Below are 27,996 nucleotides of genomic sequence, written 5' to 3' on the forward strand. Positions count from 1 at the left end.
CATCCGCCCCACGCCTTGGTGGTGGCTTCTGTCAGGCTCGGTGGCTGTGGTTTGGTTTCGCAGCTGCGCCCCGGGACTCTCCCCTTCTTGCCGCCCCCTCCCCTCCTCTCTTCTCCCCTCCCTGCCTCCCCTGCCTTCCCCTCTCCCCCCTCCCCAGCTCAGGCCACGGGCAGCAGGTTGGCAGGGCTCTCAGTTGGTCGGGACCCGCCTGGGCCGCATTCACAGTTCTTCTCTTCCCCCTTCTTTCCCTGTGTGTGCTTGTCTCCCTGCAGTCTGATAGATTTCACCCGGTTACCGTCTCCAACCCCCGAAAACAAGGACTTGTTTTTTGTCACAAGGTCCTCCGGGGTCCAGCCCTCACCTGCCCGCAGCTCGAGTTACTCGGAAGCCAACGAGCCCGATCTTCAGATGGCCAACGGCGGCAAGAGTCTGTCCATGGTGGACCTCCAAGACGCCCGTGTGCTAGATGGGGAGGCGGGCTCCCCAGCGGGCCCTGACGCCCTCGCCGCTGATGGCCAAGTGCCTGCGACTCAGCTGGTGGCCGGGTGGCCGGCCCGGGCGGCCCCCGTGAGCCTGGCGGGGCTGGCCACAGTGCGGCGGGCAGGCCAGACGCCCACCACACCGGGCACGTCGGAGGGCACACCGGGCCGGCCCCAGCTCCTGGCACCGCTGTCCTTCCAGAATCCCGTGTACCAGATGGCGGCTGGCCTGCCGCTCTCTCCCCGCGGCCTCGGCGATTCGGGCTCCGAGGGCCACAGCTCCCTGAGCTCCCACAGCAACAGCGAAGAGCTGGCGGCTGCCGCCAAGCTGGGCAGCTTCAGCAGCAGCGCCGCCGCCGCCGCCGCCCCCGAAGACCTGGGCCGGCGCCCCGGGGAGCTGGCACGGCGGCAGGTGTCACTGACCGAGAAGGGCGGGCAGCCCACGGTGCCACGGCAGAACAGCGCCGGCCCCCAGCGGAGGATCGACCAGCCACCGCCACCGCCCCCACCGCCGCCCCCTGCACCCCGGGGCCGGACGCCACCCACCCTGCTGAGCACCCTGCAGTACCCACGGCCGTCGAGCGGGACGCTGGCCTCAGCCTCGCCCGACTGGGCTGGGCCCGGAGCCCGGCTGCGGCAACAGTCCTCATCCTCCAAGGGCGACAGCCCTGAGCTGAAGCCTCGCGCCGTGCACAAGCAGGTCAGTGCTGCCGGGCAGAGAGCAGGTCATCACCCCCCCGCCCCAGGGTGGGGGCAGGCTGACCCCCCATGTCGTGCTGCTCCTCCCGGTCACGTCATCTCCACCCACACCCAGCTGCCATCCCATGCTGAATGATGCCACACTCGGCCCCCTCCCACCAGCTACTTGCCGTGACACCCCCACAGTGGCCCCTGCCTAAATCCTGTGAACCAGCTTCCCTGTGGCTTGGGGTCCCTCTGCCAGTTTCTCCAGAGACAGCTGGGGTCAGAGAGAAAGAGGGAGGGATCTGTTTGCCCATCTCCAGTTCCAAAGCCTGTTAAAGCCCAACCCAGGGTAGGAGTCCACCTGGCCCCTGGTCCCCCTCCTGCTCTGAGCTGGTCTTCAGGGCTCTGCACAGAGTTATGGGTTCTTTGGGTTAGACACTGACCTGCCAGCCCAAACCCACTGGCTCTCCCCCAGGTGTCAGAGAAGCCATGTTCAGCTAGGCTCCCCTCCACCCCCGGCTCGTGACAGCCTCAGGCTGCGTCTAGGAGGCGAAACTCCCCGGGGCCGGCGGTTGCATCAGAGATGCCCATCCATCCCTGTGCCGCACCCAGGACCACCCCCTCCCCACCCCTTCCCCCCACCGCCCCGGTCCCTCACAGCTGTGTTTCATCGCAGGGCCCTTCACCCGTGAGCCCCAATGCCCTGGACCGCACGGCTGCCTGGCTCTTGACCATGAATGCGCAGTTGTTAGAAGACGAGGGCCTGGGCCCAGACCCCCCGCACAGGGATAGGCTAAGGAGTAAGGAGGAACTCAGCCAAGCGGAAAAGGTAAAAACCAGACCCTGGCCACTTGGGTAGGGCGGGCTGCCTCCCCGAGGCGGCCAGCAGGACACTCTCTCCCCTCAAGCTGTGAATTTGGGGCGCTGCTCATTCCTGCACATGTCCAGTCCTCTCCCAACCCCTGGTCTCAAGTCAGGATGGCAGTCTGGGGAATTTGGAGGATTTAGCATAAGCCTGAGGTTTCCTCTATGGGCTGCATGTGAGACTTGCCCAGGAACTGTGTTGAATCAGATTCAGGAGGCACATTCCCTTGGTGACTGGGCAGCCAAGCTTCTGGGACTTGAGGAGAATCCAGGACATGGGGCTCAGGGTTGCCTGAGACACGCATGGAGACCTCATGCACCAAGAGGCAGGGAGACAGCGAGGAGGGGGCGCTGCCAGCTCTGGGACAGCCCCTGCCCGCGGCCTGGCTCTGCACCCTCCTCTCCACCAGGGTCTGGGAGAGAAAGCCAGGGGGCGGTGGTGCCCCATGGCCGTGGAGGTGTTTTCTTCCTTCCAGGAGGAAAGTGTCGGTCCTAAAACCTCCAAACCCCAGCCCTAGATTACATCTAGCATTTAGTGGGCAGTGGGGTGCTTCTGTTCTCCAAAATTCTTCTAGTTAATGTGGCAGCTTCCCCAGATCCCTCCTCTCCTCCTGGAGGCCAAAGCTCATACTGTCACAAGGCCCCGCAGAACAGCAGCCACTTGCCCACGTGCCTTGGGTGCCCGCAGTCCTCTTGGCCCTGGGAGAGCCTGTCGCAGCCTCTCGGGTGAGGGCACACGAGTCAGGGTGTTTGCTTTCCTTCCCACTGGCCTGGGGCCGGGTCCATGTCCATGCTGCATTCCGCCGCCTCCACCGTCCCCCTCCTCGGTCTGCCGCATCCACCTGCTTCCACCATTATTACGTGAAGGGGACCAGGGCACATGGGGCACAGTGCTCCCAGAGCCAGAGTTTGGCTGGGGAGCAAGGAGGGCTCGCCTCACTCCCAGCTCTGTGCCTTTCTGAGACTCCGTTTCCATATGTGAGTTACGGGGATGGCTCGAAGGATTTCAGGGCTCAGGCTGCAGCTGGTGTGTTCTCTTCCCTTGTTCCTTGGCCTAGGGAGCTGCTGTTTCTCAAACTTTCTTTGCTGTTAACCCTGGCAGGCAGATCCTGGAGTTACCTTGTACTCCTTGGACACCTGGTCCTGCCTGTGCCAGGGAGGGCCCTTCTGACACCACTCTGAGCAGAAGACCCGTGATGGGCCTTTTCTCCTGGAGCTGGGCTCTCCTCTGGGGCCAGTTTTGTTTCAGGACATAGCCTTGCCATCTCCTGATCTTTGGGCCACCCTTTATTGATGAGGGAGACCCAAGGAGAGGCCCTTCCTGCTTCCCCACTCTCTGGATTCTCTGGGCCCCCACCTCCCACCTCCAACCCTTTGATTCTGGTCTTGACCCCGCCTCCTCCTCTATTCAGCTCACAGGGCCTCCTAGCTCACTGCTTCTCTTGCTAATTTACACATCCCTCCTCTTCCCCAAAGGCGGGGAGTGCCAGGCTGAGTCAGACCCAGAGAGCCCTTGACCACTTTGCCTTTAATCTCTCCCTGCACTTGCCATGCGACTCACCATGACTTTAGGGTCAAATGGAGGCTGGAGGCTAGTATCTCACCCCAGTAGTCACTCTACTCCCCATGTGCTTGGTTCACTTCCCTTCTGGACCCCAGTTTCCCCTCCTATCTATCCCCCACCTCTCAAAGTGCTCTGATTTCCTTTGTTTACCTTTGTAAGGAGAGGTTTACCTTTGTTTATTAGGAGAAGCTGAAGACCCTTACTTGTGAGATCTGGGTTTGAGTCTTCATCCCACTCATAGGTGTAGGTCAGGCTTGGGGGTGGGAGAGCCCTGGCCGGGGGCCAGGCATTGAGTCTCACCCTGTACCCCAGCTCTGGCTGGGGTCCCTGGGCGTCTCCCCGCTGTGTGAACTGGGCTGGGCTGGTGATGACCCCTGGGGCATTCCGAGCCAGGCTGCCTCCCACCGGGCTCATGAGCCTGTGCTTTCTGTCCTGGGTGCTGTGCCCGTGGCACGCTGCCCTCCTGGCAGGACCTGGCAGTGCTGCAGGACAAGTTGCGAATCTCCACCAAGAAGCTGGAGGAGTATGAGACCCTGTTCAAGTGCCAGGAGGAGACAACCCAGAAGCTGGTGCTGGAGTACCAGGCACGGCTAGAGGAGGGCGAGGAGCGGCTGCGACGGCAGCAGGAGGACAAGGACATCCAGATGAAGGGCATCATCAGCAGGTGAGGGCGGTCAGCTGGTCCCTGCTCCAGGCCCGGCCCTGGCCCCACACGTGTAGAGGGGCAGACCTGCCCGCTGCCCTCCAGGAGGCCTCGGATCCCCGGGACGGGCTGCTCAGCTGCCTTGAGAGCTGAGTGCGGAGAAGAGTCTGAAGTGGCAGGGACTGCATGGCACCAGCCCGGAGGAGGGCAGGAGCTTGGAGTACGGGGCGCCCCCATGGTACAGCGTGGGTTGATGGTGGAGTGTAAAGGTGGCCTGGCAGAAGTGAGGTCAGCCGAGGCAGAGGGCCTTGGGGCCCCCATGGGGAGTCACATTTTCTTCGAGTTTAGAAGCTGGATGGAGGGGGTACCAGGAAAGACAATGAGGACCCATCCAGTCCAGGGCAGGGGAAGTAGGAATACATGTCAGTTACATGCAGCTGGTGAGGGTGGGAGTGAGAGGAGGGAAGCAGACAAAATAACCCTGATTTTTACCAAGAGCATCCAGGTGTGTCATGGTGCCAGCTACTGAGATGAGGATGTTTGGAAGAAGAGAGGTTTGGGTAGGGAGGGGGAGTGGTGAGGCCAGTGTTGGGTATGTTGAGTTTTAAGGTGCCTGTGGGTTATGCAGGAAGATTGCCAGGTGGACCAGTGACTTGAGTGCTGACTCTCATCTTCATTGACGGCTTGTCTTTATTTCCGTGTTGATTTGCCTCTCTCCCACTCTGCCCCTGTCTGTAAGCAGGGAGTGTCGTCGAGGTGTAGCCTCCCTCTTTATGGCCGTAATACCAAGTGCGAGGAGACAGTGTGCATTTACGTATTAGTTTCCATGGTACAGGAATCTATCCTGAGCATAGATTTAGCAGGTGTGCAGTACATATGATGTTTCCCAACCTGGCCTCGTGCTTTGTCCACTATAAACAAATCCTTCCTTAATCCCTCCTATTTACACTACTTGCGTCTCTGCTCCTAATTACTGTTTACTTGGTTCACCTGTGGGTTTCCTCTTTATAAAACGGTTAGCGTGAGCAGAGGGCCTATAACCGGGGCGACAAGGAGCCCACTGTTCACTTAACTGCCAACTCTGCTCTTGGCTCACCTCCTGTGTGTGATTCCAAATAGGAAAACACTTTTCAACCTAACCACTTCCTTCTCACCCTGTTCTCTGAGCGATGCGTCTTTTCCTGAATTCAGTGGCTTACTTAACATTTATTTCTACGACCCAGTCCTGGTGTGTTTCCTCCCTGCTATAAATGTCAGCCAGGTCAATTTGGTTGATGGTGTTATTCAGGTCTTCTGTATCTTCAGTGGTTTTTCTGTGTACTTATTTACTGTTCTGCCAGTTATTTAGGAAAGGATAATGAAGTTTCTAATCATAATTACGGATTTATTTCTTCTTTCATTTCTGTTGGTTTTTACTTTGTAGTCACTGAAACTTTATTTTTAGGTGCATACAGATTTAGGCTTATTATGTGTTATTGATGAACTGACCCTTTACCGTTACAAGGTCACTTCATAATATTCCTCATAACATCCTCATAATTATCCCTCATAATATGCCTTTCTGTGAAGTCCACTTTGATATTAATACAGCCACCCTTAACTTTTTTTTATTGACGTTAGCTTGTTATATCCTTTTTCATCCTTACACTTTCAACAAAGCTATGTCTCTCACTCACTACATAAAGTGAGTTTCTATCACAGACACCTTATTGTTCCTGCTTTTTATCTAATCTGATAGTTTCTGCCTTTGAATTGGAATGTTTAGACTTTTTACATTTAATGTAATTATCAATATAATTATGTTTAAACCTATTATCTTGCTACTTGTTTTCTCTTTGCACCATCTGTTCCTTTTCCTGCCCTCTTCTAGATTGAGTTCTTTTTATGACTCCATCTTACCTCCTTTATTGGCATATTAGCTATATCTTGTTGCATGAGGGGCAGAGGTTGGAAACTTTTTGTACCGGATGGATAATAGATATTTGGCTTTGCAGGCCACAGGCTGTCTGTCACAGCTGTGTACCTCTGCTGTTTTAGAAGAATATGCATGGTGTGGCTGTTTACCAAAACTAGCAGTGAACAAGATTTTGCCCTTACATGGGCTATAATAGCAGGGACTATGATAGTATTTTTGTTCCTCTGTCCTTAATGTATTGATATCACTTTTCCTCTGGCTGATTTGCAGATTTTTTTCTTTATTATCGATTTCCAGCAATTTGATTGTGAAGTGCCTTGCCATGTTTTCTTCACGTTTCTGGAGTTTGTTAAGCTCTTGGGTCTGTGGGTGTAGAGTTCTGCCGCCCCAGCCGTTCTCTGGAATTCTCATTGCACGTGTATTAGTCTTCTTTATACTGTCCCACGTCCTGCTGGTGCTGTTTTATTTTTAAAATTTTTTTCCTGGGTTTTATCTCAGATTGTTACAGTGTGTCTTCAAGTTCATGCATTGTTCCCTGTCTAATCTGTTACTCCTATCCAGTATTTTTTTCACTTCAGATGTATTTTTTGCCTCTAAACTTTCAGTTCAGTTTAAATCCCATCCGTTTCTCTTCTCATCCTGCTCATGCTTTTCCTCTGTTCGCTTGAGCACGTAGAATACATTCACAATGGTTGTTTTAATGTCCTTGTCTACTAATCCTGTCATCTGACATTTCCAGGTCTGTCTTGATTGATGTTTTTCCTGGTTAAGGGTTATGTTTTCCTACTTCTCTGCATGCTTGGTGATTTTTGGTTAGATGCCAGACATTGTGATTTTTTTACATAGCTGCTGGATGTCTTGTGTTCCTTTAAGTACCTGGGGGCTTTGTTCTGGGACACAAAGAAGTTGAAAGAGTCTGTTTGATTCTTTCGAGGTTTATTTGTAAGCTCTGTTGGGGTGGGTCTTGGGTAGTCTTTAGTCCAGAGCTAATCTGGCTCTGCTGTTGAGGCAGTTTCCTTCTGGGGATTCTACTAGATGCCTCCTGTGTTTTCTAATACAGGAGTGTTTTTACTGCCTGGAAGGATCGTAAACTATTTTAGGGGTAGTTTTGTGTATTCCTTCCCAGTGGCTCTGGCCTGTTTTCTCACAAGCCTGCAGACCAGTTTCCAGCCAAAGCCCCAAGGGGGCCCCTCAGGAGATAGAGTCTTCTCTGCATTTTCACCTCTCCACGCCCACCCTCACCCTCCCATCCTCCACCACCACCGTCTCATCCTCCCCCACCCCAGCCCCCCATCCTCCCAGGTAGCCTGACTCTCTGTGATCACTTCTGTCCTTTGCTTGCCTGGACACTCTCAGCAGCGGGCGGGGCTCCCCTCACGTGTTCCCATCTCTTGGGAGTCCCGTGCTGTATCGCGCTGCCTGTTTTTCAGTGTCTGGAAACCTTTGTTTCATATATTTTGTTCCATTTTCTAGTTTGGTGTTTCTGTGGCAGGAGGTTAAACCCAGTGCCTGTTATTCCACCATAGCTGGGAACAGAAGTTTCTCCCACTTCCTCCATTGCTTCTACCTCCTCTTCTTCATCCAGGCTTTGCTCAGTGTCTTACGTTCCTGTGACAAAGGAATGCCCACCCCCGACCTTGGCAGGATCCCACGCCCCTTCCTCCTCAACCCTGATCCCACTGGCTTTTCACGACAGTCCTGTGTGTCTGCTATGAGATGGACTAAGTGCTTGCCTGGGGGTTAGATGCTGTGTTGCAGGAAGTCCCGAGGGTAGAGACAGAAGTAAAGCTGTGCGTGCTCAGTCGCTCAGTCGTGTCTGGCTGTTCTGCAACCCCATGGACTGTAGCCCACCAGGCCCCTTTGTCCATGGGATTTTCCCAGCAAGAATACTGGAGTGGGTTGCCATGTCCTCCTCCAGGGGGTCTTCCCAACGCAGGGATCCAACCTGTACCTCCTGCATTGCAGGCTGATTCTTTACCCCTGAGCCAGCTGGGAAGCCCAAACAAAGCAGTAAGTGAACTCATCTGAGAAGAGCAAGAAGAATGACGGGCTGAGGCAGAGCCCTGGGGAGCCTGAGGTCCTCGGGGCAGACAGGACAAGGCGTCTCCAGAGCAGTGGCCAGGGAGCTAGGATGCAGACCCAGAGAGTGTAGTGGGAAGCTGGGAGTGATCAGCAGTGACTGACAGGTGTGTGAGAGACAAGCAGGGTGAGACCGGGAATGGTCTCAGGGCGGGAGCAGCTGGCAGCAGGTCCACGCTGGCCCTCGTTCTGGACTTTTGGACACCGTGATCCTCATGTCGTCCCAGCTCGTCATCCACCCAACAGCCCTTGCCTGCCCTGCGGTGTCCCATTCAGCATGTGCAGCTGCACCCCACCCTCCAGGACAGTTAGCCACTTCCCGGTCTCCGTTCCCATGGCTCCCCAGCTTCCCGTGCAGAGGGTAGCTGCTGTCTCCCTGCGCCTTGTGGCTTCATCCTACTGCCTCAAATACCTGGTGCAGCCTCAGTGAATACAGAGTGGGTGGAGAAAGTTCTCCGGCCCTGGGGTGCGTGAGGATCTAATACCCGCCCCAACCCCTCGGCTTCTGGAGGAACATCAGAAGAGGGCCACGCCAGGGGCTTCTGGGGATTTGGGGGCAGAATCTGGGGCACGTGAAATGTAAGGAAGGAACAGGCTCAGCCCATGTCGGGTGGCGGAGGCCACCTCCGTCCCAAGCAAGTGTGGGAGGTGAGTCTGGCCCAAGGAGGGGCTCTCCTAGTATGTCCCCCTCTGTGAGGGTGTGATGACTTGTTCCCACGAGGCCCCACACTCAGCCCCTCACTGGCAGCCTCAAATGCCTGCTGACGGTCCTTGTCTCTGGTCACAGGTTGATGTCAGTGGAGGAGGAGCTGAAGAAGGACCACGCGGAGATGCAGGCAGCTGTAGACTCCAAACAGAAGATCATCGACGCTCAGGTGTGGGGCGCTGGCCTTTCGGACAGCCACGGGTGTCAAAGGACCTGGGATTAGGAGCGGGTGGCTTTGGCCTTTTCACATCCTCAGTCATACCCCCACTGCAGAAGCGAAGGAGAATAGGAGATCAGGATCTCTCTCCGAAGAAGTCGGAGTCGAGGGTCTCAGTGGACCACAAGCTCACTAGGACAGGCTTTGAAAAGGGCAGGGCTGCTCCTCCCCTGTTTAGGCAGCTTAGTTAGGTATTACCTTTCACCAGGTGTTCTGACCAGAGTAGAAGCTATTGGGAGGGGAATGGGGAAGGCTGGGTGACAGCGGGTGGGGAGAAGGAGCAAGGGAGCTCTTGTTCAGACCCTTGGCTTCCCAACTGCTTTGAGGGGGAAAGACAGTTGAGAGACTGGCTTCCGGTCTCCTTCATCCAGGTCTGTGCCCTTTTCCTCTCCAGGGCCAGTCCTTGCTCAGTCAGGAAGCTGCACAGGCTGATGGGAGCTGTGACCTCTGTGTTACACACACACATGTACACACACACACGTGCACACGCACACGAGTGAGGGCGCCTGCCCTCGGGGCTTCAAGGAGCTGGTACATGACACCACTAGGGCCGCTCGTTGGGGTGAGAAGCAGGTAATGAGGTAGGGACACAAGGAAGGCGGGCTCTGCGCGGCCCTCTCCCATGAGGGCGAGCTGCCTCCTCCCGGCTTCAGGAGCTCTGCATCCTCGGTGTTTGTCCTCCCAGCCACCTCCCTGACCCTCTCTTCTTGTAGGCAGCCACAGCTCTGGGGAGACCCCTTTCCTGGCACCGACCCCGCGCGCCCCCCAACCTAACCCCCGCTGACGCCCTCTTTGTTCCACAGGAGAAGCGCATCGCCTCACTGGACGCGGCCAACGCGCGCCTCATGAGCGCCCTGACGCAGCTCAAAGAGAGGTACAGCATGCAAGCCCGTAACGGCCTCTCCCCCACCAACCCCACCAAATTGCAGATTACTGAGAACGGCGAGTTCCGAAACAGCAGCAATTGTTAACCTGCCCGAGGAGGGGAGGACTCTGGTGGCCCAGGGCGGGGTCTCGGCCTGGGGAGGAGCAGCGCCGGGGGCCCAGAGGCCGAGGCTCGCCTACCCCCACTCCACCCGCGGCCCAGGAGGCGGCTGCAGAGGGAGCCGCGAGAGACTGACGCAGCGCAAGCGGGAAACACCGGCCCGCTCCCCCGAGAAGCGTGTTGGGTGCAGGCTGGGGAGTGGGTGCAGCCTGGCGCGGGCAGGGGCCTGCCGCAGTGTCTCTGTTTTGGGTGTTGAACTTGGTGCGCGTCCCCTTTCCTCCTTCACTTGGCCGAGTGCATGTACCTCCCCCCCCACCGACACACCCCTCCTCCGCACAGGGGGAGCCGCCTGGAGAGTTGGAGGGTCAGAGAGCCAGGGGTCTCCTGCCGTGGCTTCCCCTCACCTCCCAGGGACCCAGGACTCCCGGGTAGCCAGGCGCTGCCCTGTGGGACCTGTCACTCAGTTCCAGAAGCCAACAGGGTGGTCAGCAGGCAGGCAGAGGGTGGGGAGGATGGAGCTGCCAGAGCGCTGTGTCCCCCCGGCCTGTCTCCATCCTGAGCACCTGCCAGTGCGTGCTCGGGGCCCCCTCCTGGCTGTGCGGAGCCGAGGCGTCACCCCCACACCTGTCCCCAGCCCCTCGGCCCACCCCTTCCCGCCCTAACTCTGTCAAATAGTCTATAGACCCAGTGAGGATCTCAGCTCTTTCTTCTGGGCCCTCGTACCCGTGGGAAGATCAGAGCCTCCCTCACTTGCCACAGGGGCCCAGACTGATGTGCTGGCGCCCCCCCTCCGAAGCCAAAGATCTGGGCAGAGCTGGCCCAGGTGGCACAGTAGTGGTGGCTGCCTGTCTCCCAGAGCTCGAGTGCCGGCACGGTGGCCCCACAGGGAGTGGCCAGCAGGTGCGCCCCACCCCACCCCCCGCCCTCCCGAGAGACAGGCTGAGCTCCCCTGGTGGATGGTTAGAAAAAGAATTCTAGTGCCCACAGGCCCTGAGAAGGTGGATAACTGTGATTTTTTTTCCTTTCACAGTATGCATTAGAAACAAAAGCCCGCTTGCTCGCTTGCTGGAACACAGGGGCCTTTTAAATTGAGCGTGCGCACTGCATGGGAAATAGCGGCCCTGGAGGATGTTAGACTTGCTCCCTCTCCAAGACCGCGGCAGCCTGCACCCGCCCCCGTGCGTGCGGCCGGCCTCTGCCTCACCCTCCCGGGCCCACCGAGGACCCAGGCGCTGCAGACAGGGGAGGGGCCCACCCACGGCTGGGGCCGGTTTCCCTCAGCCCCAGGCTGTTCTGTAGCTTGTGGGCCCTCCCCACTGCCCCCCACGCCCGCCCTTGAGGGACGTAAGTGGGCAGGAACTTGGGTCGCTCTCGTCCTTGTTCCCACACCTGACCCTGGGGAATCTTGGGGCCAGAGCTGGGGCGTCCATCCCACAGCCAGGAGCCACCCCGACTGCCTTCAGCCGTAGGAAAGCTGGGGAGACACCCCTTCCTGCCTCTGAGGCGGGAGCCGCTCCACCAGGACCCAGAGTTGGGGAGCAACAGTGGGTGGGTGACTCAGACCGCACTGCACCCCGTCCTGGGGTGGAACCTGCAGTTCAGTTAGCCCAGAGACCTGCTGGTGGGGAGAGGTCAGGACCCCCCGAAAGGTCACAGACCTCAGGAAGGCAGGCCATAGTGGGTGGAGGCCCTGCCCCACTCCTCTGGCCGCGTAGGCAGGGCCTGGCCCCAGGGACGTCCGCCTCTGGTTCTGACGCACCCCTCTTCTGCCTGGCGAATCCTCCCCACCCGCCCCCCACCCCTCTCCCGCCGATGCCTCGTTGAGCGACCTCGGACTGAACTGAGCGCCTCTTAGCAATACAGGGGGAGGGTCCCAGGGCCTGCACAGCCTGACTCCGGAGGCCGGTGCTGGTGGCCCTTGGCCTGGGTTGCGAGCTCTCGGGCCGAGAGCCTTATCTACTTAGTGCAAAAACTGTAAAAGTGTACAGACTCTCCACAGATTTTTATCTGAACTGCAAGTCTGACGATTTTTGTAAATGTTCTTGGTGTTTGACTGTAATGTAACTATTTCACCCAATGGTTGTACATAGTCCTTCCGCCCTGGTGCTGCCGAGGGCTGCCCGGGACCGCTGCTCTCCGACGGTTTTTTATTTTATTTTTAATCTAGAGAACAGTATTGGGCAGGAGGCAGAGGTCGGAGGTCGGGGATCTGGGGGTTGGGGTTTTGCAGCGTGCTGTCTGGGTGGCTGGGGAACGCACGCCCCCTCCTGGGTCACCCTGAACCCGCATCCCCGAGGGAGGGATGGGGGGGCGGGGGTCCCAAGGCCAGTGCCCCGCCCCCCCAGCCGCCAGAGAAGGCTCTCCCCCAGCCCTCTCCTGCCAACAGAGAGGCCTGACTTTCTGCCTAACTTTTATGTTTAGGGAGAAGGAAACTGCCAAACTTCCTATGAGTGAAGACTCTTTCCAACCGCCCAAAATGGGGGTGGGGAACCCAGGGCAGAGCTCCAGGCGACCCCCACCCTGCAGAGCATCTGCCCCGGTGTACACCTCTCACCCCCTCCCACCCATCCGTCTGCGTAAGGCAGACCCCAGGGAAACAGCCCTTCTTTTTCTACACACTCCCCCAGCTCCCCTAGCCCCACTCCACCTCCCGCCCCGCCTTTTGTAAGTATGTGAAAAGGAAAAAAATGCAAACGTTGGAGTCTTGGCCAGAGTGCCTCCCTCCAGCTGCGACTCTAACTATGTAATAATGTACAGAGAAAGTTGTTGGTGTTCTAAGACTGTGTGGCTGTGCAATTTCTGTACATTTGCAATTAGAAATATTAAAGATTTATTTAGCTATTTTAAGCCTGACTCGCCTCTCCATGCAGCTGGGTCTCGAGCTTTTCCAGGGGTGACCCCCGAGTCATAGACTGACACTGTTCTGTACCAGGGGACCTCAGCACTTGGTTCACCCCAGTGGCAGTTGAGGGCAGGGAAGGAGGATGGGATCTCTTCCTCCCTCTAGTCCCCCAGAGCATGGCCCCCTGGGCTCGCCTGTAGTGGACACCAGCTCCTGCCAGACTCTGCTGCCCCAGCCTCTGAAATCCGGCTCCAGGAGGGAAGGAGGTTGGTCCAGGGTCACCAGCAGGTTGTGGTGATCTCTGATACCTGAGATGCCCCAATGCGTGACCTCCTTCCTGCCCGCAAGGCTGAACCCAGGGCCTTTGCTGGGAACAAGCCAGTGCCCAAGGCCCTCGGCTGTACCTGCACAAGGTAAGGACTGCAGAAGAAGCACTCCCCTTTCAGACCGGGCCCCTGGGCTCCCATCTGCCATGTTCTCTACCGTGGTGCCTCTTCGCAGACCTCCCAGCCAGATGCTATTGCTGCTCTGAGAGCCACCCTCCTACCCCAAGGGGCGGGGGTGGGGGGCGCCACAGTGACCCTCTGCCCTGGTCACCGCCAGCTGGGCAGCCCTGCCCTCACTGTTCCATCCCTGCAGTGGCGATGGGAGAGGCAGCCCCCGCCACCTGCTTGCTTTCATCCCTCCTCACTCTTCAGCCCCTGCTGCTGCTGCTCACAGCATTTAGAACACCAGCTCTCCACCTGCTCATCACCTGCTCCAGGAAGGTTTTCTTCCCGCAGACAACGTTTTTTAAAGTGTACTGTCTGCAGGGACCTGCAATCCCCACCTCCTGCCCTTTCCCCAGCCCTCCATCACCTGGCTTACCTGTCACACTTCTACCGCCTCATGGCCAAACCATGGGCCGCCTCAGTGCTTCTGCACTGCTGACCCTGGTCCCTTTGCTGGGGCGATGCTCTGTAAATACAAAACTCAAGAAAATAGCAATAGATGCAACAGAAAAAATTTTCATGTTGACAGAGGCACTTACAATGAAGCTGCAGGAGCCACGAACTTCCACATATGGATTAAGGAGCATCGGATAGAAAGCAAAAACTGCCAGAAATGCAAGAAGAAAAAAATCAACAAAAACACAATTGCATTTGAGACTAACACACCACCAGTATTAGTTTATGACAGATCAAGGAAACATTAAGAACTCAGAGGATTTTAATAATTAATAAAGTTTAATAAGCAGGAATACATCAAGCTCTTACCCTAGAGAGAACATACCTTCTTTCCAGTATACTTGGAACATTACCCAAAACTGACTGCATACATCGAGATAGGAAAACCTCAGAAAGTCGGCCAAAGAAACAGTTTGGGCCACATTTTGTACCTTGAAGCAATAAAACTAGAGACCACTAAACAGATGTTTACTTGGTTTTTCTATCAGAAAGTTTAAAAACTATCGAATCAGTAAGATTAGGTTTTCAAGAGAAATAGTCTCCTGATTAAACAAGGTAAATTGATGACATGCATTCATCTCTTTTCCTTTGCAAGCACCACTCTACTGACAGGAAAGGACCAAAAAGATTCTCACTCACAAGGTCAGAATTAATGTGGAAGGAGATAGCAGCATTTAAGGGAATTTGAAAGGCTTTGGCCGCTGAAAGTTCATGAAAGATCGTTGACTACATTAGCAGAGAGAGAGATGAACCAGAAATGAACTGATTAGCCCCGTGGGGCCCCAGCGTGATGCGGGGCCAAGCAAGCGTCATTGTTTAGTCACTAAGTCATGTCTGACTCTGCAACCCCATGAACTGTAGCTCCCCAGGATCCTCTGTCCATGGGATTTCCCAGTCAAGAGTACCGGAGTAGGTTGCCGTTTCCTTCTCCAGGAGATCTTCCCAACCCTGAGATCAAACCGATGCATTGCAGGTGGATTCTTTGCCGCTGAGCCACCTGGGAAACCCTCAAGCAAGGGTACCAGGTTGGAAATGGGGGAACCAGACTCCAGTCTTCTCCCTGTGTTCTGCACAGCCAGGAAAAAATCCTCTTTGCCACCTCACCTTGTAAGGAGCTGGACATCGCCTGGAGCAATCGAGCCAGGTAGGCTCCGGATGTGGGGACACCAGGCAGAACAGAGAGCTCTGAGAGGTACAGGTCTAAAAGAAGGGAGGGATGAAGTGAGCTGCCCTCCAGAGTGCCCAGCCCTCCAGAGTGCCCAGCCCACCAGCACCTGCAAGGCTCCCGGAATGCCCAGGACTAGGCATCTGTCCCCCAGACAGATGACTGGAACATCCTTCATTGGAAAAACTGGCTTCGGAGAAAAGACCTCCATATATTTCTCAATGTAAAGACTATCACTGTTCCAGCATCCTACAATGACACAGATCAGTGTGTACTGGGCCTTTGCACACACACATACACACACACACACAGCACAGCCAGCCAGGACCCCTCAGACAGCAAAGCTTCCAACAAATAAAAGAAACTAGATATGAATTTCCCCAGGCCTTTGCTTCACTAGTCCTAACAAACTCCCCTATTTGCAAATAAAATAGGTTAAAAAAAAATCAAGGAAGAGTCCAAATCAACTGGCCAAAGAAAAGAAACGAGAGATAGAGACAATGTAGGAAAGAGAAGAGCATTGAAAAACAACCCTCCCACAAAATATAATATCCTTAGGGAGATAAAACAAGAATAGGATTTAAAACAAAACAAAAAAAAACCCAGATCAAAAACGAGCTGCTATTAGATTTTTTGTATCATCCAAAGATAAAATACCTAATGGGAGTGACAGAATACAAAGCTGAAGTATTCTTCCAGAAATAGAAAATGGGCGTGAGACCTAGTCTTTAGCCAACACTACAAAGCTACAGTAATCAAAACAGCATAGTATTGACACAAAGACAGATGGCTCCATGGAACCGAATCCAGAAATAAACCCACATAACCACAGTCAGTTAATCTTGGACAAAGGAGGCAAGAATATACAGTGAGAAAAAGTCTCTTCAGCAAATGGTGTTGGGAAGGCTGGACAGCTCTACATAAGTCAATCAAGTTAGAACACACACTCACACCATATACAAAAATAAGCTCAAAATGACCTAAAGACTTAAGTATAGGATATGATCCTATAAAACTCTTAGAAGAGAACATAGGTAAAACATTCTCTGACATAAATCATACCAGTGTTTTCTTAGGTCAGTCTCCCAAGGCAATAGAAATAAAAGCAAAAATAAATGAATGGGACCTAACCAACCTAGCAAGCTCTTGTACAGCAAAGGAAACCATAAACAGAATGAAAAGACAACCTGTGGGATGGGAGAAATATCTGCAAATGATGTGACTGACAAGGGATTAATTTCCAAAATATACAAACAGCTCATACAACTCAATATCAAAAACAAAGAAACCAACCCAATCAAAAATGGTCAAAAGATCCAGAAGTAGACATTTCTCCAAAGAAGACATACAGAGGGCCAATAGACACATGAAAAGGTGCTCAACATTGCTAATTATTAGAAATGCAAATCAAAACTACAATGAGGTATCACCTCACATTGGTCAGAATGGCTTTCACCAAAAAGTCCACAAATAACAAATGCTGGAGAGGGTATGGGGCAAAGGGAACCCTCCTACACTGTTGGTGGGAATGTAAATCAGTGCAGACACTACAGAGAACAGTATGGAGGTTTCCTAAAAAACTAGAAATAGAGTTACCATACGATCCAGTAATCCAACTCCTGAACATATATCCAAAAGAGATCATTCTAATTCAATAAGATACACACTCCCAATGTTCATAAAAGCACTATTTATAATAGCCAAGGCATATAAGCAACCTAAATGTCCATAAACAGATGAATGGATAAAGAAGATGTGATATATATACACACTGGACTGTTACTGTGCCATGAAAAAGAATGAAATAACGCTATTTTCAGCAACATGGATAGACGAAGTCAGAGAAAGACAAATATATGATACCACTTATATGTTGAATCTAAAAAAATGATACAGATGAACTTATTTACAAAACACATTCAGAGACATTGAAAACTAACTTATGGTTACCAAGGGGGAAGAGAGGAGGGATAAATTAGTTTGGGATTAGCAGATATACACTGCTATATATAAAATAGATAAGCAACAAGGACTTACTGTATAGCACAGGGAGCTATATTCTATAACTTGTAATAATCTATATTGGAAAAAATCTGAAAAACTATATTTTGAATATATTTTATATGTATATAACCAAAATAAGCATGTGAAATGAGCACAATTGTATAGTAGTTTGAATATTCTTTGGTATTGCTCTTTCTTTGGAAGTGGAATGAAAACTGGCCTTTTCCAATCCTGTGACCATTACTGAGTTTTCCCAATTTGCTGACATATTGAGTGCAGCACTTTAATAGCATCATCTTTTAGGATTTAAAACAGCTTAGCTGGAATTTCATCAGCTGCACTAGCTTTGTTCATAGTAATGCTTCCTAAGGCCTACTTAACTTCATACTCCAGGATGTCTGGTTCTAGGTAAGTAACCACATCATTGTGGTTATCTGGATCATTAAGACTTTTTTGTATAGTTCTCCATATTCTTGCCACCTCTTCTTAGCATGTTCTGCTTCTGTTAGGTCCTTACTGTTTCTGTCCAATATCGTGCCCACCCTTGCATGAAATGTTCCCTTGATATCTCCAGTTTTCTTGAAGACATCTCTAGTCTTTTCCATTCTATTGTTTCCCTCTAGTTTTTTGCATTGTTCATTGATGAAGGCCTTGTCTCTCCTTGCTATTCTCTGTAACTCTGCACTCAGTTGGATATATCTTTCCCTTTCAAGCTAGGCTTCAGCAGTATGTGAACCAAAAACTTCCAGATGTACAAGCTGGATTTAGAAAAGGCAGAGGAACCAAAGATCAAATTGCCAACATTCGCTGGATCATAGAGAAAGTAAGAGAATCCAGAAATATACCTACTTTTGCTTCACTGACTATACTAAAGCCTTTGACTGTGTATATCACAACAAACTGGAAAATTCTTAAAGAGAAGGGAATACCAGACCACTTTATCTGTTTCCTGAGAAACCTGTATGCAGGTCAAGAGGCAACCATTAGAACATTACATGGAACAACTGGTTCAAAATTGAGAAAGGAGTACAGCAAGGCTGTATAATGTCATCCTGTTTATTTAACTTCTATGCAGAGTACGTCATGTGAAATGCCAGGCTGGATGAATCACAAGTTGGAATCAAAATTGCCAGGAGAAATATCAACAACCTCAGCTATACAGATACCACTCTAACGGCAGAAGTGAAGAGCAACTAGGACTCCTGATGAGGGTGAAAGAGGAGAGTGAACAAGCTGGCTTAAAACTCGAGATTCAAAAAACTAAGGTTATGGCATCTGGTCCCATCACTTCATGGCAAATAGATAGGGGAAAAGTGGAAACAGTGGCAGATTTTATTTTCTTGGGCTCCAAAATCACTGTGGATGGTGACTGCTGTCATGAAATTAAAAGACACTTGCTCCTTGGAAGGAAAGCTGTGACAAACCTAGACAGTGTATTAAAAAGGAAAGACATCACTTTGCCAACAAAGATCCCTATAGTCAAAGCTATGATTTTTTCCAGTAATCACATATGGATGTGAGAGTTCAACCATAAAGAAGGCTGAGCACCAAAGAACTGATGCTTTTGAATTGTGGTGGCTGGAGAAGCCTCTCGAGAATCCCTTGGACTGCAAGGAGATCAAATCAATCAATCCTAAAGGAAATCAACCCTGAATATTTATTAGAAGGACTGATGATGCTGAAGCTCCAATATTTTGGCCACCTGATGTGAAGAGCCAACTTGTTGGAAAAGACCCTGATGATGGGAAAGATTGACGGCAAAAGAAGAGGAGGGCAACAGAGGATGAGATGATTAGATAGCATCACTGACTCAATGGACATGAATTTGAGCAAACTCTGGGAGATGATGAAGGACAAGGAAGCATGGTGTGCTGCAGTCCACAAGGTCACAAAAAGTTGGGCATGACTTAGTGACTGAACAACAACAAAACAATATAACCCAGCATGCAGTTGCTCAGCTGTGTCCAATTTTTTGCAACCCCATGGACTGTAGTCCGCCAGGCTCCTCTGGCCATGGGATTCTCCAAGGAAGAATACTGGAGTGGGTTGCCAAGCCCTCCTCCAAGGGATCTTTCCAACCCAGGGATCTATCCCAGGTCTCCCGCATTGCAGGCAGATTCTTTACCATCTGAGCTACCAGGGAAGCCCAAAAATAAACTATACTTCAGTTTAAAAAAAGAGATACATGCTCCCCAATGTTCATAACAGCAATATTTATATTGCTTGGTTTTATATTTATATTGCTTGGTTTTTCATAACAGCAAAAACCAAGACATGGAAGCCATCTAAATACTTGTCAAGAGATGAATAGCTAAAGTATACAGTCTATATATATATATATATAGAGTATATATATTTACTGTATAGCACAGGGAACTATATTGAATATCTTGTAATAACCAATGATGGAAAAGAATCTAAAAAAGAATCTATATGTATAGACTCACAAAGAGTTGGACACAACTTAGCGATTGAACAACACTCTATATATATACACACACACATAAAACTGTCTCACTTTGCTGTATGCCTGAAACGAACAATATTGTAAATCAATTACAGCATAATTTTAAAAATATTTTTAAAAGATAGATAAAATATTAAAAAAAAGATGGATAGATTTGGAATGATGTTCATGATATATTATGTATGCAAGTCAAGCTGTAGATTGGTATACTCATTGTTTTAGAGAAAATTAGTTGGGCATGACTGAGCCACTGAACTGAACTGAAATTACATCACCTATAATAAGTTACATAGAAGAACTAAGGGAAAGCAAATACATACTGTTAATGGTAACTTCCTCTGAGGAGTGGAGCTCAGCAGGATGGAAAGAAGACTTGCATTTTCTACTTTATATTCTTATTATTGTTTAAATATTTTATGACCAGTCTTTATTTCTTGTTTTGATATAGAGCCATTTAAGAATAAATAAACCATACCCATATAATGAAACTCCATATAATAAATCATATAATGCAGCCATTAAATCTGTAGAGGAATAATAAATAACATTGAAGATGTTAATAATATTTAGGTGTAAAGCTGATAAAGAATAATAGGTTCCGAAGGATTCTAGATTAATTTTAAAAATCTATTTTCAAAAAAAGTTCTGGATTAGGAGATAGTAATGTAGATAAGCAGAGAAGGCGATGGCACCCCACTCCAGTACTCTTGCCTGGAAAATCCCAAGGACGGAGGAGCCTGGTAGGCTACAGTCCATGGGATCACTAAGAGTTGGGCAAGACTGAGCGACCCTTTCACTTTTCACTTCCATGCATTGGAGAAGGAAATGGCAACCCACTCCAGTGTTCTTGCCTGGAGAATCCCAGGGACAGGGGAGCCTGGTGGGCTGCCGTCTATGGGGTCTCACAGGGTCGGACACGACTGAAGCGACTTAGCAGCAGCAGCAGCAGCAATGTAGATAAGAGCCGGCACTCAGGCATAGGGAGGCCTGGGCTTGCTCTTCGTGGCTGTTGATCGGCCTCTGGTCTTAGGTAAACTGGAACCATCCTCAGTCTGTTTCTGTAACTGTTGTTGTTTAATTGCTCAGTTGTGTCTGGCTCTTTGAGATCACATGGACTGCAGCACGCCAGGCTTTCCTGTTCTTCACTGTCTCCCAGAGTTTGCTCAAACTCATGTCTAGAATCAAGATGCCATCCAATTATCTCATCTTCTGTCACCCCTTCTCCTCCTGCTCTCAATCTATCCCAGCATCAGGGTCTTTTCCAATGAGTCAGCTCTTCAGGTCAGGTGGCCAAAGTATCAACATCAGTCCTTCCAGTGAATACAAGGAGATGAGTTGATTTCCCTTAGGATTGACTGTGACATGGTGGTAATAGTATCTATACTATAGAGAGCTACTGTGGAGCAATTTGCTGAAATAATGCTGGTCACTTCAATACTCAGCACCAAGATTGACACATAATAAATAAATGCCATGTGCTCTGGGAGCAATAATTATTATTTTAATAAGATCATAATTATTATTAAGGACATATACCAAACTGTTAACAAAACACTGACCTAGAGATAAATGAGAAAATGAATGACGTTTTATTCCTCCCCACCATCTTGGGACTTAATCATTATTTTTTAAGTCTTTTTTTTTTTCTGACCATACTTTTGCTTTTGTAATAAAGACACATTTAAAAACTAGAATATCTGAAGTCAATAGCCAACATTATCCTTAAGAGTAAAACATAACAGCCCTTCCCAATGAGGTAAGAAACAGGCTTAGATACAGGATTCTGCCACATTTCAAGGCAAAAAGGCAGGAGAGAAGATAATTATAACTATTGGGAAAGAGAAGGCAAAAGATAGGGTCATCTTAGAATTTCCCTGGGAAGTAGCCAAAAAGTGCTCCTGGTTCAGTCAAGTGGCTGAATACACAATAAGTACACAAAATTGAAACTGCTTTTCCAGACACCAGTTGGTGCCTGTTAACAGGCTGGGGCTGTAGGTATAAAAGGCAGGTGGACATGAGACCTCAAATCTGGACAATCTGGTGAGGTTGTACGCACAAGGTAGATGGTGGGTGTACAGGAAACGGCCAGTCTCCAGAGTACACCTCCGTTCCAATGAACGGTACAATTATACTTCGCTGTTACTGAATTTGTATTAAAACATTTGTGGATTCAACATAAATGTTTAGCATTTACTGCTATTTTTGTGACTCTCATTGGCATCTTTTTCATATATCCTTGAAACATCCAGAAAGCAAATTAGCCTAGGATGTATTGCCTTTTGAGAGGCCCAGCCAGTCAGAAACATGAATAGTTCTTTTTCCCTAGGATGGTAGTTTGATTTTGGCCACGCCCTCCCTGTAAGCCAGTGACTCTGGTACTGAGAGGACTGGGGACCCCACTCACCTGAGGCACAGAGTCCCTGGGGAAGGCTGGGGTGGGTTCCTGGGGTGTCCATGCTTGGCTGATGTGTGAAGTTTGGCTTCGTGATTATCGGGGAATCAACACTGCCCAATTGTAAGGGAGACCTCCCGGCAGATCTGAGTTAGATCTCTGGAGAGTCTCTGGAATACTTTCATAATGTTTCTAGGCTTTACCTGAATTATAAAAGTAACAAACACTTGTGTTAAAGGAAAATTTTTTTAATAGGTAAAAGCATAACTTTCACACAAACGTAAGTTAAACATATATTTAGTGCTTTTAACTCATTAATTATTTCCCTGGTGGCTCACTGGTAAAGAATCTGCCTGTCAATGCAATGGATTCAATCCCTGAATCAGGACCCCCCTGGAGCAGGAAACGGCAACCCACTCCAGTATTCTCACCTGGAAAATCCCATGGACAGAGGAGTCTAGCGGGCTACAGCCCATGGGGTCGCAAAGAGTTGGACATGACTGCGCATGCACAACTCATTCATTAAGGAGGGAACCAGCCAGCTGTCATAACCAATTCAAAGGAGAATTCAAAGAGCCACACTTGACAGAGGCAACCACAGATACTGAAAAAATTTTACAAATAGAAACAGGACTAGTTCATCCGCAGGCAATAATCAAGTGTATTCCACCAGACAGAGTTTATTTTGGTTTCTAAGGACAAGTATCACATGTATTATGATCAGTTTTTTAAATAATATAATTGACAGAGTTGCACAGTTTCTCAAGGGCAATGAAACTGGTTATGGATTTAGGAGGCCCAACCATCTTTTTTATTTCAATGTTTTTCACTCTTTTTCCTGACTCCCATTTAAAAAAACAAAACAGAAACATACAAAGTTAAAAGGAACCCTGTCATCCACAAATCCCTCTCTCTATGGCTATCTGTTGTTGTTAGCAGTTTATCGAGGCTTCTGGAAGACTTCATTTCTGTGCATACAGATGATTTTTTTCTTCCTAATGATTATTTTTAAACATTGTCTAAAATTTCAAGCCCTAGGGTCTTAAGTTTTAAAAGAAAACTTTGGATTTGGAAAGAATTTCAAACTTAGAGCAAGTTCTCTAAAATCAGCAGTATAGAGAACACCCATGTGTTTTTAATAGATTATCCTATTAACATTTGTTTTGTTGCTCCTCATTTATCATTTCCCACCCTCTTTCTCTCCACACACACGCACAGGTTTCCCCACCCTCCCGGCCCCCAAACTCCTGATGATAAGTTACATTTGTCCCAGCCCTTTACTTCTAAAAACTTCAGTGAATATTTAGTAAGATTAGAGATATTCTCTTACATAATCACAATATACTCACCCACCTCAATTTAACATCGGTACAGACTTTTCTCTCATCTAGAGTTCACATTCCAATGTTCTCAGTAGAACCGACAATATCCTTTTATACTATTTTTTCCCCTCCAGCACAGGATCCAGTCTGGGGGTCAGAGACTGCATTCAGCTGTCATGTCTCTTTAGCCTCGTTTAATCTAGAACGCCTCTATGGTGTTCTTTATCTTTTATGGCATTGACATCGGAAGAATACGACCAACCATTCCTCCCCACACTCCCTTTTAAAAATAGCATTTTGCATTTGTCTGATGTTTCCTTGTGACTAGTTTCTGGTTATTCGTTCTTGGCCAAAAGACTGCAGAGAGCATATGGAGTTCCTTCTTAGAGTAAGGCATGTGGAAACACCTGATGCCTGCCTATCCCTCCCTGGTGATGTTAATTTTGATCACCTCATCAGGGTGTCATCCAATTTCTCCACTGTATATTTACTGGGTATTTTTTAAGTCTTGCTTGCAACTAACATGCAGTCCTTGGGGAGATAGTCTGACACCATACAAATATCCTGCTCGTTACCAAAATTCAGCAACGCTTAATGATGGAGTGATCCAGTCTTTATTAGGATGATTGCAAAAGATGACTTTCCAATTCTAAAACTTCCTCTTCAATGGTTGCCTCAGATATTTACTGTTGGCAAAGGTCTTCCCTTCTTCCCAAGTCAGTGTGGACACAAATGTCTGTTTTTCAGGGCTTACAGTTTATTACTCAACTTGATTGTTTTGGTGCTCAAACACTCCCCAGTTTGGCCATTGGGAGCCCCTCCAAGCTGATGCCCCTGTCCTGTGATATGCCTTCAATGTGGTTTTTGAACATTCCCTTACTTTCTAGCTTCACCACATGTTCCAGGCTCATCTTGCACCTACCCTGCCCCAGATCTGAGATTAGTCATTTCTCCGTGGAACTCTGGGGAATGCAATTATAGACCAAGATCTGAAAGCTGCTAGAATGTCCTTTCTTTTTGACCTTTCCAGCAGACAGAGCTAGGAAACAAGTATACATTCAAACACATATACATGTGCACATTTTAGAAATCACAAATTTGCATCTGTATGTCTAGTTCCATGGAATCTAAAGTTCAACAAGTGTTCCAAGAGACGCCTGTGTTAGGTGTCAGCTGCTCAGAGGAGGGGGAGAGGGAGCTGCTCACAGACCCTTGCCCCCAGTTGTGGGGGGGAGGGGGGCCCAGGTACAGCCGGAATGGAGGAACAGATGAGAACGCCAACCTCGAGGGCAAATTCCCAGGGAGATTCCTTCCCGAACTGTCGTCTCCACTGGCAACAGCGAGTCTTGCTTTGCTCTGCGCGGTACAGCAGGTCTTAGTGTGTTAGCCTGCAGAAACCTCTCCGTAGGTTCTGAATGATGCTGAAATACCTAAAATGATGCTTCCTTTATACATGGGGATGTGCCGAGAAAAAGGTGTGACTTGAAAACAAACTTGGGATTAAAGCGTGTTATTGCTTAGAGTGAAACAGAACACATGTGCTTAAAAGTCAAAGTCATGGTCCTTGCTAGCATATCAGCTTGAAGAATTATCCAAGAATATTGCAAAAGGCAAATAATTGGAAATTTGGAGAATTAAACAATCATACTAGCAGAAAAGTTGGCAGAGGATATGAAATGGCAAGTCACAAAGAAGGCATACAAATGGATAGTAAAGAGAAGAAAACATGCCCATTCACACCAGTAATTCAAGAAAAGCAAGTGACTATAGCAATTAAAATATTTTTTTGGTTAGTAGTGTTTAGATGATAGAAACAAAAGAAATCAATCTAAATAGAGAAAAATACATAAAATATTAAGAAAATATAGGTGCTGGGATTCTGCTGTATCAGATGTCACATCAGATTGTCAAAGTGAATTTGTTTTCTGTTATTAGGCTGTAGGATCCAAGTCCATTCAACTTTGTACACTTAGCACCTAACACCATGCTAGGCACAAAGTAGGTTCATAAGAGGAAAGGTCATATTTCTTGACCACAGAGCAATGAAAGTAGGAATTAATAACAAAGCTTTATCTGCTGCTTGGAAATTCAAAATGTGTGTAGAAGTGTATATGTGAGTCTATGTGTGTATGGGTGAGAGAGTCAGGAACACAAACTGGGATGGGTGTGGCATGGGTCTGTATAGCCTACATGTTGGGATGGGAGCCGATATCCAGGGGTGTGTTGAATGTGGTTCTGGCCAGGTGGTCTGTATATCAGTGTGGGTTTATGTTGGACTGTGCCCCGAAGGCCTACAAAACTTGTAGATGCCCAGCCTCTGGACCGAAGGAAAAGTCTGGAAAGAGCCACAGAGACATCAGTGGCTTAGTGGACCAGTCCAAAACAAAGGGTCCTGGAGCAACACCCCACAGTGTGCAGCAGATGGCAGGCAGGACATGGTAGCAATCTTGACTCCTCGGGGGAGGAGCAGGCTGCCATTTATAGGGGGGAATTGACATCAGATTGACTCAGTCAGCAGAGAAACCAGCAGCTGGGGCACGTCCCTCACTGCCCCTCAGGTTAATGACTATCACAAGGGCAGATTATTTCCCTTCAATAAACTAGCAGGTGGAGCCATTCTGGCCTGGGGACTAGAACAATCACTAGGGGCACAGGTGATAGGGTGCAGGAGAAGCAGGGCTTGGTCGATCTGGGAATGCAGAGAGAGCAAGAGAGCTGCCATCTTGAGTGGCCTGACCACACACCCCTCCCCTACATACCCCGCACAACCCCTACAATTTTTTGGCCAGCCCCTCTCCTTAGAGATATCGTGGAGATCAGGTGTGCAGAGGTGCACGGCAACCAGAGCCCAGAAATGCAAGCCGGATACCAGCACTAATGAGGATCAAGAGTAAGCCAGGCACTCATCCGGTCAATTTTTCATGGCAGTCCAGAGGAGGACGACCACAGCCTGTCACTGTAAAGCCAGCTATCAGACTCCTTTTGCAGAGAGGCCACCGTTGTCGCCCAGTCCATGAACAGACTCTCTCCACCCAGCCTGCAAATCTAAGATGTTTAACAGGCATGATACATGGGAGATGGTGATCACTGAGCAGAATACGAGCAGTGATCACATCCTGAGATGACGTCACCCCTGCCGGTAGCCTCTGTCCTGCAGCGTCATATCACATAACAACCAACTGCAGGGCTAATACAATGCTTTCTCCAGTAGGGGAAACCTGTCCTGTTCCCCACAGGGTAGGGAACCCTAGCCACCAGGGACTTACCTGTTTCAGCCCCAGAACCATCTCATAATGTGCTCCCTTCACAAGGGCAAAAGTGAGTTACTGTCCTGACCAATAGCCGAGCTCGGAGGGTGACTAGTTGCCTCTGGGTGAACGTGGTGTAGGTCCTGGGATGATAACTGCTGGGATGCTCAGTGATGGTTCCTGGTCCACGGCTGAGAGTGGCTCCCATCTCTATGGTTACATGGTCCATCATGTTTTCAATTAACCCCACAATAGTGGGGCTGCAGGACAAGCTGAAATGCCAGCCTGTGGCATTCTTATCAGCTCATTTCTCAACTTCAAGGTGGTTCCTTGATCACCATTGATGTCCATGGTGGTCCCATATGGTGCACACAACTGTTCTAGATCCCCAGGAGTGGATTTTACATTGCTCAACCACTTGAATAGGCCTTTTGTAATGTCTCTCCCCTGGTGTAACACACCATAGGCTGCGTATAACTTGCCCTCTCCTGTGGCTGAGACCAGAAGCCCCAGGCTACTCTATTATTTTGCTGTTGCCACAGGCCCCAACCAGTCCACTCTGGGTAACTAGCCATGTCCAGTTGCCGTCTCTGAGTTAGTGTCCCTAAAGTGTGACTGTAGTTGTTTAGGGGTGGTGCGTGGGGGGGTATCTTGTCTTACCCAACCAGAGAGCACCCAGGTATTTGATAGATAATCTAGGTCCGTGCATTTTGTCTGTACTCACCACCCATCCCCATGTGGTCAGATGAGCCAGGAGCCCGGGGCTACTACACTTAAACTGGAAAGAGTCTGAGGTTAACAGAACGTCATCAACATGGTGAGAGGGAAAGATATCTCTCAGGGTGGTCAGGGGTTACAGGGCCCCATGTGCTAGGGAACGGCCCCTGCCCCCGATGACTCCACAAAGGTTGGTTCCCCATCCTTACTTCCACAACTCTCAGTGTTCGTGGGAGTTTCCTCCGCTTCCTAGAACGTGCTCAGCCACTCAGTTGTGTCCGACTCTTTGTGACCCCATGGACTGTAGCCTGCCAGGCTCCTCTGTCCGTGGGACTTCCCAGGCAAGAGTACTGGAGTGGGTTACCAGTTCCTCCTCCAGGGGATCTTCCTGACCCAGGGATCAAACCCCTGTTTCCTGTGTCTCCAGCATTGCAGGCAGATTCTTTACCACTGTGCCGCCTGGGAAGCCCTTGCCTTCCTGGCTGACTTACCAATTATTGGGCTGCAGGCCTGCAAGCCTACACGTTGCCCAGCCTTGAGACTGAAGAAAGCGCCTGGATACACCCACAGAGATATCAATGGTTTATCAGATGGGGGAATCTTACACGTCCGAAACAACACCCCATTGTGAGCGCAGGCAGGGTGTGATGGCCATCTTGGCCACTCGGGGGAGGAGGCTGCCATTTATAGGGAAACTAGCTTCGCGTTGCCTCACCAGTCTCCAGGAAAACCAGTGGCTGAGGCCCATCCCTCGCA

At 49.9% G+C, this 27,996-nt stretch overlaps 1 protein-coding gene and 1 long non-coding RNA gene across 11 annotated transcripts in view; one reads left to right on the top strand and one right to left on the bottom strand.

Moving 5' to 3' along the window:
• Positions 1 to 12,983, top strand: part of LOC102394877 (DAB2 interacting protein) — a 212,694-nt gene extending 199,711 nt beyond the window's left edge. For 7 of the 9 annotated variants that reach the window (XM_044926306.2, XM_044926305.2, XM_044926301.2 and 4 more), the window contains 5 exons: positions 273 to 1,179; positions 1,840 to 1,992; positions 4,062 to 4,255; positions 9,016 to 9,103; positions 9,955 to 12,983. In XM_044926306.2, the coding sequence (XP_044782241.1) occupies positions 273 to 1,179; positions 1,840 to 1,992; positions 4,062 to 4,255; positions 9,016 to 9,103; positions 9,955 to 10,122 (1,510 nt within the window). In that variant the 3' untranslated portion in view covers positions 10,123 to 12,983. The remainder of the gene's footprint in view (positions 1 to 272; positions 1,180 to 1,839; positions 1,993 to 4,061; positions 4,256 to 9,015; positions 9,104 to 9,954) is intronic. The other 2 variants (XM_044926304.2, XM_044926303.2) reach the window with 2 other exon arrangements.
• LOC123328631 lies at positions 9,069 to 27,904 on the bottom strand. Of its 2 annotated transcripts, none has more exons than XR_006543600.2 (4): positions 27,732 to 27,904; positions 21,966 to 22,156; positions 13,846 to 13,935; positions 9,069 to 9,201 (listed from the first exon to the last, which is right to left on the bottom strand). It is a non-coding gene; the product is annotated as an uncharacterized LOC123328631 (long non-coding RNA). The 2 variants fall into 2 exon arrangements; XR_006543599.2 differs by lacking the exon at positions 27,732 to 27,904 and adding an exon at positions 23,307 to 24,227.
• Positions 27,905 to 27,996: the final 92 nt, after the last annotated feature.

Source organism: Bubalus bubalis, chromosome 12, assembly GCF_019923935.1.
Source record: "Bubalus bubalis isolate 160015118507 breed Murrah chromosome 12, NDDB_SH_1, whole genome shotgun sequence".
NCBI lineage: Eukaryota > Metazoa > Chordata > Mammalia > Artiodactyla > Bovidae > Bubalus > Bubalus bubalis.